Source organism: Acomys russatus, chromosome 6, assembly GCF_903995435.1.
Source record: "Acomys russatus chromosome 6, mAcoRus1.1, whole genome shotgun sequence".
NCBI lineage: Eukaryota > Metazoa > Chordata > Mammalia > Rodentia > Muridae > Acomys > Acomys russatus.
This window is the reverse complement of record NC_067142.1, coordinates 56758388-56771501: the sequence shown is the minus strand read 5'-3', so window position 1 is coordinate 56771501 and position 13114 is coordinate 56758388. Positions and strand designations below refer to the sequence as shown.

The 13114-nt window shown below is 39.4% G+C and overlaps 1 protein-coding gene across 3 annotated transcripts in view; it reads left to right on the top strand.

The window, feature by feature from the left end:
* Rabgap1l (RAB GTPase activating protein 1 like) overlaps positions 1-13114 on the top strand; it is a 583034-nt gene that overhangs the window by 425124 nt on the left and 144796 nt on the right. For all 3 annotated transcript variants that reach the window (XM_051147664.1, XM_051147665.1, XM_051147666.1), the window contains exon 18: positions 7349-7390. In XM_051147664.1, the coding sequence (XP_051003621.1) occupies positions 7349-7390 (42 nt within the window). The remainder of the gene's footprint in view (positions 1-7348; positions 7391-13114) is intronic.

Sequence of the window (13114 nt, the reverse complement as noted above, 5' to 3'; positions counted from 1 at the left end):
GGTGTGAATGTGCATGAAAGGCATATTCATTAGGGAATTGAATAGGTTACATTTTGATAACATTATATGGTCAGATTTACATGTTCCTGAGATTATTTAACATTTCATTAGTCATTTCTCAGTCTCTGAAGCAATATCTGCGCTCCTGTGCACAGGTGGTTGAATTTATCAGGTTAGCTTTAAACATTTGCTACATATTAGAAATGCCTGAAAACCCCAGACCCTGCCTAGATCAGCTAAAGTGGACACTAGTAAGACATTTGGGGTCATTCTGACAAGCGGATGGCCTGGTAATGCTTAGTTCTCATCCTGGATTCACAATAGCGCTCGAGTTCTCTGCCTGGTTAAAAGGGGGGGGGGGGGCTTGTTTATGCCGTGGAGCACCCCCAGGCCAGCTTGCCTGCAAGCTTCCGGGAGGTTCCATCTCCACTGCCCACCTCACTTGCTGATAGCATATGCAAGCCACTACATCTTCTCTTTGACACTGATTTCTAGAATAATCAGCTCCTCAGGCTTACACAGCAAGTGCTAAGCCACCTCACAAGCCCCGTGGTTCCAGGCAAATGAAGCTGTATTCTTATAGCTCCTTACGGCCAAGTGCTGTAAAGTTGGTAGCAGGAAAGGGTGTGAAGAGTTCAAGCCATAAGGCTTTTATACTCTGAGGAATAAGATTTTAGACCTCAAAGCACAAGTAACTTTGCTTGACTGAGCTCAAGGTATATCATGGTTTTCACTGGCTCCTAGTGGCTGTCGGTGGCAGGAAATCAACAGCAAATAGAAGAAAGAGTGGAGTTGCTCTAAGATTGCAGCTTGAAAAGAAAGAAAAAGAATGTGGGTTGGCAATGTAGCTCAGTGGTAGAGTTGTTGCTTAGCCTATGCAAAGTCCTGGGTTCAGGAGAGAGAGAGATTGGAACCGGGGCGGGTTCAGATAATTAGAATCACCTTTCTCAAACTTATTCATTTCTTATATTCATTCCATTAGCATGGAACATCTCTATTTCTGATGACTGGAATGTACCTTTAAAGACACAGTCAGTCTCCGTCCTCCATAACCTATAGGGAACTACTGATAGGTGAGCGAGTAGCCAGCAATGAAATCCTGTGTGCAGCAGGGGAAAGGCACTAGTCCCAATTTGCCATTCATCTCTCTTCCTTTTTCAAAATAAATTTTATTTAAATGTTTTATATGCAATATTTGAACACTTTGTTATTCACTACTCATCTGAGGGGAAATAATAAATTATAGTAAATGTGAAAATATTATGAAATGAAGGGACGTAAGAGTCACCTGCAGTTTGTATTTTTGCATTGTTTTAGTTACCTGTAGTTACATAGGGAAGACTTGGCAATGAGGATTTTTAGTTTAGTTTAGTTTTATTTTATTTTATTGTCTTTATAGCACAATATTCTATTGTGGTGGGTTTTGGGTTTTAATGTAATTTTTTTTTCATTTTTAAAATTTTATTATTTTACTTTTACATATACATTTATATTATTACACATATATACAATAAACTACATACAGCAAGAAGGACCACAAAGCACTTAAGAATTATATTAATGTTACGTTCATAGTGTTTTGCCCATTTGTATTTGGCAACTTTGGAGAAAACATCTTTCCTATCTTGGTGAGTTTACAATTCTGAATGTAAGTCAATATCTAGCATATCTCATATCATCAACCTAAAAACATCCATGTAGACCTAAAAACAATGAGGGTTTTAAAATAGCTCTTCTGTGGGTCTGTGAAATCTGCTACAAGAACCCTTTGCTTGATTTTCAGTGCTCCAATCCTGACCTCTAGTGGTTGCTCATGAAAAAGCCCCAGAATCAGATCACCTCTTTTTGCTGATTGCCTATCAAATTCCAGTATAGCAATCCCAGAGGATTGGACCTGTAAAGTGTTTCAAGAGAGACAGAGTAAAGCCATGGACGTTTTGGATAATTGCTGCAATATTCTTGCTGAAGGATTTATATTTAGAAGGAGCCAGTGACTCTTTACTTTTGCATGTTAATTATCTATATCGCTTTCTCCATTCTTTGAGGACACGGAGGGTATTACCATTCAGTTCATAGGAGAGAGAAATTTATGAAAGAAAAGCAAACTGGATTCTGTTCTGCTGTTTTGCTTGTGTATAGTACAAGCCACACCCGACCAAGTGGATTGGAAACCATGATTTTATGGTGGGACACTGGTGTCATGTAGCCTCCTGGGGCTGTGCACTGAAAAGAACACATTGTCATTTCTGTGGTGTTTGTGCAAAAACATAAGCTAAGAGTAATCATACAAAAATCAATTTGAGGAAATTCTACAAAAAGCAGATCAGTATTCTTCAGAAGTGCCAGGGACGTGGAAATGAGGTGAAATCTGTCCTAGATGAAAGACTAGGTGGAACTGAAATTGAATTTCAAAATATGGCGTACAATTATATCCTAGGTCAAAAAAATTACATCTGTGAGGCGTTGACAAAGCCTTCATCCTTACTTCTTGGTTTTGTTCATTATGTATGGTCTGGTTATATACCATGCTGACATTTTGTAAAACTCAGTAAAAGGTATGCAGAGATTCTTGGAGCTGTTTTTTGTTTTTTTTAAGATATTTTCTTAGTTAAATTATTTCAATGAACGTTTTAAAAATTAAAATCACTTATTAATTTTGTTCATGATCTCATATGCTACAGACTTGGGAAAGCTCGGGTGTATGACCAATTTTGGTCCCCATGGCATGAACTAGACCATCCAATTCACTTCCAAGATAACTTCTTCCATGTATCAACATCTTGGTCATCGTTGGCCTTTACCAGTGACACTGTCTGGTGCACCACACCCTCTCATTGTTCGTCCTAGAACATGAAGGGCTAAGTGTTCTTGTGCTTCTTATTTGATAGCTGGATTCCAAGAGTCTAAGAGCGGTCAGAGAACCAGTCCCTAAACACCAGGCCTTAAAACTGGCCTTGCATCACTCCCACCAAATTCTGTCAGTAAGGCAGTGACCCACTTATCCAATTCAGAATAGAGTCCAGAGGCTCTATCTCTCAGTGGGAGAAGTGCCATCCACCAGATACCTAATGAAAGTTTTGCTAAGTAAGCACCAGAGATGAAATTAATGCAGACACCAAGGATCTGTGTCATCCTAACAGCCGTAAGCTCTGTTTCTGGCTTTAAGAGTTAGAAACATTGTGATGTCTCTGAGAATCAGTTTTCTTGGCTCAAAAATGGCAACAATAACAAATACTCCACAGATTTGGCAAGGAAATTTCATGGAGAAAAGAGCCATGAAGTGCTGAAAATGGTAGGTTAATATATGCCTTAATAACAGTTGCTGCTATTTGTCAGATATCAAATATGCCCCTTTCTTGATTTGCTTTTTGTGTGCAGTTTCCTTTGGTCGTTCCACCTTCCTGGGGTGCTTTAGTCTCATTTGGATGGATCTAAGGACCAGCACCCCTTCCTCTTACTGTCTGTAGTATTCTTTTATTTTGGCCACCACGGGTTTGCTGACTTTGCACCCACTTGGTAACTTTTCCATCCCCACATGCTACTATTTCCTTTAATTTTTGATGACTAATGACCCAGGTGTTGATGCATATGTGGCATTTTCTTGACATTACCTTTTCAGCATTTATCCTCAGTGCTGTCAGCATGGTTTTTGACAGCGTCTCTCACAGACTGCCAGCTTTCTCTGAACCCACAGTTGTCTGCTCATCACAGCCAAATGTTCAGAGCCTTTCTTTCAGGGAGTGCTTAGCTGTCAGCCTTTATTTTGCAGGGTGTGGGAGCTTAGTGGTTAGCCTGTCCGGAAACGCTGTGATTGCACTTGAGAGCAGTTACTCAATCTGGGGCAGTGTGTTGTAGGTGTTCTTTAAGGCAAGGATGTTGTCAGATACTGGCTGAATTATGAAAGAGCGGTGTCCAGATCAGATAAGGAACCATTGTTTCTTGCACACAGGCTGATTTCAATCTGCTGTCACCTGAGGAGAGTGGAAACCCTTTCTGCAGCAGATTGGGTTGTTATTGACTCATATCCTGAAAGCAGTCAGCCACTTTTTTTGTTTTATGTTTGTTTTGTTTTGTTTTCTGAGACAGGGTTTCTCACTCGGTAGACCAGGCTGGCCTCGAAGTCACAGAGCTCTGCTTGCCTTTGCCTCCTGAGTGCTGGAATTAAAGGTGTGCGCCACCACAGCCCAACAGCCAGCCACTTTTTAATGAGTGTTTTCAATGTAGAAACAAATAATGGAATCTTGTTTGGATAGACTGTACCTATTTCTACTTTCTGCTCTGTAATTTTACTTGTATTTAAATGGGAGGGCTTTAATCTTTGAATTTAGAGGGTACAGTAAAGAATACTGAAATAAGGGATAGATTCACTTAATTGTACTGTGAGCTTTGGCTGCTGTAACACACACCTGAGATAATCTGTAAAGGGAAAAGGGCTGGTTTGACTCACAGTTTATAAGCTTCCCTGTGTGATTAGATGATCCCATTTCAGCAAAACCTCATGTTTCATATCCAGAAAGTATAAGAGGGGGAAAGAAGCCAGAGTTCCACAATCTTATTTAAGGGCATCCTCCCAGGGACCTAAAAATATCTACTCAGCCCCTTAAAGAGTTCTGTCACACACGCCCCCCCATACCCCCTCCACCCCACCCCACCCCCGGTAGAGCATAGTGTCCTTTCAGACCTAAGCTGTAATATTTACCCTGGCTCGAAAAACCAAAAATAAAAAAGTAATTTTAAAAAAGAGTAAGGAAGGAAAGGGAAAGGCTATGCTTTTAATTTAATTAATCAAGATCTTGGCACATTTAAATACTAATCTATGTACAGATACTCTTTTTTTGTTGTTGTTGTTTGTTTGTTTCGTTTTGTTTCAAGACGGTCTCAGGTAGCTCCTAGAACTTACTATGTAGACCAAGCTGGCCTTGAACTCATAGATATCCTTCTGTCTCCCAGATGCTGGGACTAAAGGTGTGTGCCACTACATCTGGTTTGCATAGTCTTGTTTATTATTTCGCTCTTATACTAAAACATAGCAGTTAGACTTAATATTGTAAATAACAGGTAACCATAACAACATATTTCTTTGATTATTCAATAATCCCTTGTTCTTGTTTATTGAATAACACATAAAACATAATATAAGAAAGGAATGAGGAATCTTTTGTCTTCACTATTTTCTTTAACCAGAGTTTTACAAGGGAATGAATTACTTTACTCTGACCTCTTCTGACCCAGAATGGTGCTCAAAACCTCAAACAGATGTTCAGATGTTATCCACGTGTTTCCGTGTGCTGCTTTAAATGGTTATAGTGGACATTTGTCTTCATATTTACTTTCAACACACTGCTGCCCGTGACTGATTACAGTACTCTCACAAACACACTGCATCCTGGGTCAGGAGAATGGAAGAGTCACAGAGGAAAGAAGGGGACACAGTCCAATGCCATGAGCTCAGTTTAGTATGGAAAAGTTGATTCCAGGCTATAAGCAAACCATAGTAAGATTGGTTACATTATAAAGGCAGGATAAATGAAAACTGGTTGAGCACAGTTTTAAAATGCTATCAAAACACAGTATTGATTTGGTTGTAAGGTTGGGCAAAGTTGAGTTTATGAAGGTACGAGATATTTCCAGAAAGTCCACACCTATTAATAAAGTGCTAACTTCTGCCTGAACAGTAGAAACATTCTGGATATGGCAGCCCCCCACCCCCCAGTTTGTTTTTTCGAGCTATTTTGGCTATTTAAAGTTTTTGTATGCATTTCTCTGTTATTATTTTCATAGCTTGTTGCTTTTAATGCAAATCAAGAAAAGGGGTTTTTACCACAATATGAGGGTGATTCTATGAAGACATGTAGTTGAGTTGAATACATAGGGAAAAGAGTCAACTACAGAAATACTAGGATGGCTAGTATAGTTCACTAAGTAGGTGTGCACTGTGTGTATTCCTGCAGTGTTGGGTGACAGGTCAGTAGACTTGGGATGAAGGTGGTCTAACTGTGCTACTAAACGTGTATGTAAGTGTGAGCTAGTCACGTTCATATTCTGAGATCTGAGACTTGTTGCCCAGCAAGATTTTCTTATTGTGTAAACACAGGGAGGGAGGGGCAATGCTTTACCATGATGCTGTGACTAGCAGTCATGGTGATTGAATATGCAGTGGAATTTTCAGTGAAACCATGGAAGGGAAGGAAAGGAAGAGGGGCTAATTTCAGGGGAGGGATCAGGCACATGTTAGATTTATTCTGATGGCAAGTTGGTAAGCACTCAGTCATGAAGAGTTCATTCTGCCTAGCAGCTATGACGAGCTACATTGTCTTAAAATGGGGCCTTTAAAAAAATTTTTTTTGCATACAAACTTTGGCATATAGTCAGTAGTTAGTTGAGTTAAGACTCCAAATTTAGATTGGGAGAACAATTGCAATTTTAACCTACATTTTAAAAACAATCTAAAATAGTCTCTAGGGCCACTGCAAGTTCTCACTTGCATCTACACACATAACAAACCCCCCCCCCAACACACACACAGGTGAGCACTAAAGCATGCTAACTAGGCAGGCATGGGAATCCCTTGGGATGAGGACGAGTTCTTTTGTGTGACCTACCCACTCAGCAGTGGTATCTCTTGTTTTGTCTGCTACTGCCAGGATATCCTTATTACCCAGAAGTCCAGAGTAGGATTAGAGAATTCAGCCAATAATTTCAAACATCATCATCATTTTCCCATCTGGAACAAGGAACTTGATTTTTTGCAAGCTTTATACATAGGGAAATAACCCACAAATGGATAGAGTCTTTTTAATAACCCACAAATAGATGTAGCCTTTATAAAAGAGTAACTTTGCATTGAATTTTAATAAGTATGTCAAAGAAGTTTTAATTAGTATGTTATTGATGTTACTATGGCAGAATACCAGATAGAAGCAAGTTAAGGGGAAAAGGACTTGCCTTAGGTCACCAATTAAAGGGATAGTGTCATCTTGGCTGGGAAGGGGGTCACATCTGTGGCAGCAGGAGCACAAGCTGCTTGCTCACTTTCAGCAGGTGAAGAAAAAGATCTCTGGCTGGCCCATAACCTTCCTGTTCTGTCCTATACCTACCAGCTAGGCCTTGTGTGCAACAGGCCCCATTAGCTCCTAAAACAGCACCACCAGCTAGGCCTCAGCAGATAGTTCACACTCAACCATAATACTATTGTAAGTAAAACTGAGAGAAAGTGGGAATTTTGTTAATAATGTTTGATATCTTGAGAAAATGCTTAGTAAAATAGTGATAGGTGATGATGCAGTTCTATTGATCTTCACTTTTATTTACTTGTTTGTTTATTTGTTTATTTATTTTTCTGTTCCAGGGTTTGAACATAATCTTTCATGTAGCTTTGGCTCTCCTAAAGGTATGTCTATTTTCGTTTTAAATTATCAAAATATTTTACTTCTCTTGCTTGTTACTGAAATCATTCCATTTATATTCTGTGACTCATTTTAGACCCTTTAAATTTTTATTTATGTGTTTGCAAGTATGTATATAAGTATGTGTTCATGTATGTATGTGTGTGTATGGTGTGTGTGTGTGTAGCGAGACAGAAAGAGGGAGGAAAGGAGACAGAGAAAGAGGGAGGGAGGAATGGAGGGAGGGAGGGAGAGAGAGAGAGAGAGAGAGAACTATAGCATGCATACTGAGGTCAGAAGACATCCCTCAAGAGTTAGTTCTCCCCTTCCACTGTGGCATGCAAAGACTGACCTCAGGCCATCAAGGTCACACAGCCGTCGTCCTGACTGATACTTATATCTCCGAGATGTCTGATTCTCTCCATGTCATTCTTTTAAATTATTATGTATTTGGTATTTGTTTTTCTTAAAAATCCATTTAATCTTGCTAACACTCCAAAAACATAAAAGACACTTTCATACATATGAGTGGATGATATTTTTCTGTCAAAATGAAGCCATTTTTTCTAAAAACACTTCTTACCGTAGTAGCAGCCCTGGAGGCACCTAAACATATAATTGAATTATTTTAAAGTTTCTATAATATACTAAAAAAGAAATTACTACATATCATTTCCTGCTCTTTTCCCTAATAGTTTGAAATATATGACACTTTAGAATTCAATTATAATCACCTTGCTGAATTTTATATCAACATAGCAATATAGTTCTAATAGTGTATTAGCAGTAAAATATTTGCTCCAGTGTTGGCGAAAATAACCTAAAGAAGACTTTCTGTATTATAGATGGAAACTGCTTTCCTTTTCCCCAAGAAGATTGTGATTACTCTGAAATTCTAGGAAACACAGTCTCACAGCAATCGGCCTAGTCCTATGGTCCATACACTATTTCACCCATTTTCTATAATGCTCCTTGACCCTTAGGGATGGGAGCTGTTTGCAGATGTTTACAATGGGACTAAGCTCCATAACTCTGTAATTTAATTGGTTGTGGTTTTGTTTGCTTGTTTATAACTGTTACAAAGAAAAGTTTCCTTGATAAGGGAAAAAAAGACATTGGGTCTGACAGAATCAGTTCTACTTTCAGCCTTATTTTGTGACCTTTGGTAAATTAAGTGCTTTAGAACTTTAGTTTTGAGATAATAATAAAATTAATTTATGGTATTATAATTAAATAAGATGATATGTTAAACTGCTTAATAACTGTCTAGGATATTTACTACCCAATTAACATTAGCTGTTACTATTAGTCACCTCCTCTGGTCCTCATGACTGTGGAGCAAGTGCTCTTTTGTTTGTTTTTTGTTTTTAAGACAGGGCTTCTCTATGTAGTTTTGCTGGACTGGATGCATTTTACAGACGAGGCTGGCCTTGAACTCACAGCAATCCACCTGCCTCTGTCTCCCTGAGTGCTGGGATTACAGGCATGCTCCAACCATGCCCAGCTGGAGCAGGTGCTCTTAATCTTGGATCCATCTCTCTACTTAAACTGTTTTCTTAAGATGGCAGAAATATTTTTACTTAGTCCTTTTATAAAATTGTGAATCTTGACATTTTTCCTGATATTAAAATAAATCAAAACTTTATCACACGCCCTCTCAAGAAGGTTAGAATAAAGTTGAAAAATGACTAAGCAGGAAAGGCATTATGTGTTTGAGACTAAAAAGATCATCAAATTATACATATATATGAGGAAGTCCAATGAGGTTCTGGGTTTTGCCATAATTTTTTTTACTCTCGAGCATATGTTTTCCAAAAGTCTTTCTTATATTTGGTCGCTTATTTATTAGTGTTTAGTCTGTCCTTGTGTAACTCAGTGCTATCCTTCTGGATATAAGAGCTTTACTGTGGACCAGCTTAATATTGTAGCTATGGATTAATTGCTTTCTTGAATGGCATGTTAACTTGTTTCTAATATCTTTAATTTCTTAGCATTTTAACCCAGACATAGCCTTGGCAGAGGACACTTTTTGACCTCTGAATAGAAAGGCATCTATTATCTTCTTTACGGACACTTGAAGACCCTTCAAATGTCATATTGCAGAATATGTTAAAAAAGAAAGGAGGAACCACTGGTAAAGTAGGGATCTGTGCTGTGACTCCCTGTGTGACCCCGAAACTGAGTCCACACAGAGAGCAAATAATATGAGGAACTGCATTGATGCAAACGGTAGCGATCTGATTATCCCGCCTGCCTAGCAGAAGGAGCATTCAAGCATACACAGATATGACTTCCCAGTTCTTATATGCCAGAAAAAAAGACTGTGCATCTGTTTGCATAAAAGCTAAAACCTGACAACTTTACAGTAGCTCTGAGCCTGACTGAATTTTGAGTGGAACCTTTCTCTGTATTAGAAGTGATTTCGTGTGCATCTTCTGTGATGTTAGCATTAGCACAGGTCCAGGTGATAACTAAAGAGGTGGAGGCCCAAGGGCCCCTGAAATGTTGTTTCAGTAATGACAGTGACTGAGTAATTGCTTTTATTTTTAAACTTACTGTTAGCATATCTTAATTGAACATAATAATAGGATTCTTTATAATATTTTCATATATGTGTATAATGTACTTTGATCATGTTACATGATCATGTTTCAACCAATTACACTCGCCCCTCCCCCCGTCCTGTGCTCCCTTCCCCTCTAGTAGTCCCCTTTTTTCATGTTTAAAAAAAAAATTGTATTCTTCATGCGGAAAAAATATGCAATATTCATCTTTCTGGGTTTGACAGATTTTCTTAGCATGGTGATCTTCAGTTGCATTTATTTTCCTAAAAATGACATAAATCCATAGCCAACAGATCTATCATGTGTATTTTCTACTTCTTCTTTTTTTTAATTTATTTTATTTTTATTTTTTCCACATTTTCTTTATTGTCCGTTGGTGAGCCCCAGGCTGATTGTGACTGTTGTGAATAGTGTCACTGGAGAGCATAGATGTACAAGTGTGTGCAATGTGCTGGCTTCGATTTCTTCAGGCATAAACCTCGTGCAATAGCCAGTTAGTGTGGTAGTCCTAGTTTTAGATTGTGAAAAACTTGGATATCGTTGTATAACTGCATTAGTTGGCATGCCTGACCAGTGGTATACCAGGGATTTCTTTTCCCCTTCATCCTCACCAGTGGTTTTAATTTTGGTTTTGTTTAGGTCTCACACAAATATATGGCAGTTAAGACCATGTAGACCAGTGCTTCTCACCCTTCCTAATACTGTGACCCCAAACACTTCATAATTGTAATTTTGTTACTGTTATGAATTGTAATATAAATATCTGATACTTACATTACAGATATGTAGGATATCTGTCATCGACCCCCAAAGGGGTTGCTACTCACATGTTGAAAACCATGGATGTAGAAATTGGAGCCAGACTGTTTAACTTCAAGTGTCATCTCTTAAAAAAATGATGCATTCAATTCATCCTCAAGAGTCTACAAACTCTTTACTGCTCCAACAGTGTTTAAAATCCAAGTTTAAAGTCTCCTTAGGCTCAAGCAAACTAAACTCTCAGGTCCTTAAAAAGAAAAGGTCACAGTAAAAGTTATATGCTTCCAAGATAAATTGGGGACAGGCACGTGCAAACATTTCTATTCCAAAGGCAGTAATAGAAAAATATTAAAAATCACCCCCAAAGTAGGACCCAAACCAAGCACAGCTTACATTTCTGTGTGTAGTTGAGCCGCTCCTGCAGCCTTGCTGATGGGGCCCACGAGACTGCTCTGTCAAGCTGGCTTTGCTCTTTTCTACCTGCAGCTTTCCTTAGCGAGTTCTGCTCATCGCTGTCCCCTCTACCGTCCTGGAGTCTCGGCTGCAGCTTTAGCCTCACTCTCACAGCTTCTCTCTGCATCCTCTCAGGGACTACCTACAGGGCCTCTCTACTTGCAACATGCTGCCTGGACTGCCAGCCTGTCCTTCGACGTCTCAATGAAAGCCTCCATGATGCCACAATTCTTATATTCTTCCTGACTCTAAACTCAGCATTACTTGGATATTGCCAAGGTCTTCTGTCAGCACATGCTATTCCTGGCCCCACTTAGCCATTGCTGCCTTTTCAAGCTAAGTATGAGAAGTGAATCTCTAGGTTCTTTGGCCATACAGGGCACTCTGGGTATTATCTCAAGTCTGGGAATCAGATTTTCTTATCTGCATCCATGAGCCTGCGACAGACAGGATGGTTCTGTAGAGTGCTCAGATGCTCTTGGGACAGCTGTCTTCTTTTGCACACAGATAATACTTGGCTTTTCTATGTTATAGCAACTCCATATTCCTTGAACCATACTTTACATATATGCTCTGTTTCTGACTAAACTGCAGATTTAAAAAATTTTTTTAAGTTTTACACCTCTCCTTTTATATCCCAATTATCACTGTAAATATGGCTAAAATAACAGTCTGGGACTGGAGAAATGGCTCAGAGGTAAAGAGCATTTACTGCTCCTCCAGAGGTCCTGAGTTCAATTCCCAGCAAGCCCAGAATCATCTATAATGCGATCTGATGTCCTCTTCTGGCCTGTACGTGTACATGCAGGCAGAGCACTGTGTGCACAATAAATAATGAAATCTTAAAAAAAAAAAATAACAGTCTGAATGCTTCACTACCTTGAACACCCCTCTTCAAGGACACTGTACGATACTTTGGTGATAGCTAGAGTTTTGTGATAAATGTTTGAGAGGAATTATTTCTTAAAAGGCAGAATTTAGCCAGACATGACACTTCAGCAGTTGACTGCCACCAAGCCTGATCCCTAGGGACCCTGTGGTAGAAGTGGAGAACCAGCTGCAGCAAGTTGTTGTGACCTCTACAAGCATGCTGTATTGTACATACAAGTTTCTCCACACAAATAAATGTAATAATAATAAAAAAAAAACTTTTCAAAGAGGAACAATTTATTTGGCTTGTGATTTTAGAAGTTCCCTCCAAGGTTGGTTGGATAGTTTGCTTCAAGCCTGAGGTGAAGTACAACTTTATGGTAGCCTAAACACATGGCAAAGGTGCCTTCCCTGAGAGCCTCTTTCCCCCTAATTCTCATGCTTAAGTCTGTGTTAAAACACTTCTAATGAAGTCTCTGACTCTGCTTATCTGCAAAGTGGATAATCCTGACAGTTTTCTCCGTGTTGGCACTACAAATCCTAGCTCGCCTTGAGTAGACATCCCAACAAGCTATGGGGAACTTCCAGCTGCTGAGAGTGACAGTATGGATTTGTTTCTGTTCTCTCACTGCTGACAGTCTCAGTAGTGCCATCAGGTTATATATAAATCCATCCATGGGTTGAGCCATTAGCTAGGTCGGAGCTGTCATGTCTCAGTCTCTCTCAATGATTGGATGCACCACTTGGAAAGAAAGGCTTCCACATAAGCCTTTTGTGGAGGACACTTCATATCCAAACCATGACAGCTTTATAATCGATCTCCCACAAAGGATCAGAGTATGGACAAAATGGAGCTAAGTGTAGCCTCCATCTAGTTTGCAAGGGAGCCTCCATTTCCATTTGATGCCCCCCTTTACTGCCCACATTTCTATCAGTTTTCTGGTCTGCCAAGCCCTTCCTTGAATCACTCACACGCTCTGCTCGCATCATCCTAGGCTCTCTCTAGCTCACTTCTCCCAGCTTCTCTACCTTTCTCCTGCAAAGTAATTCCAAAGCTTCGACCTTGTCCATCGTAGAGCAATG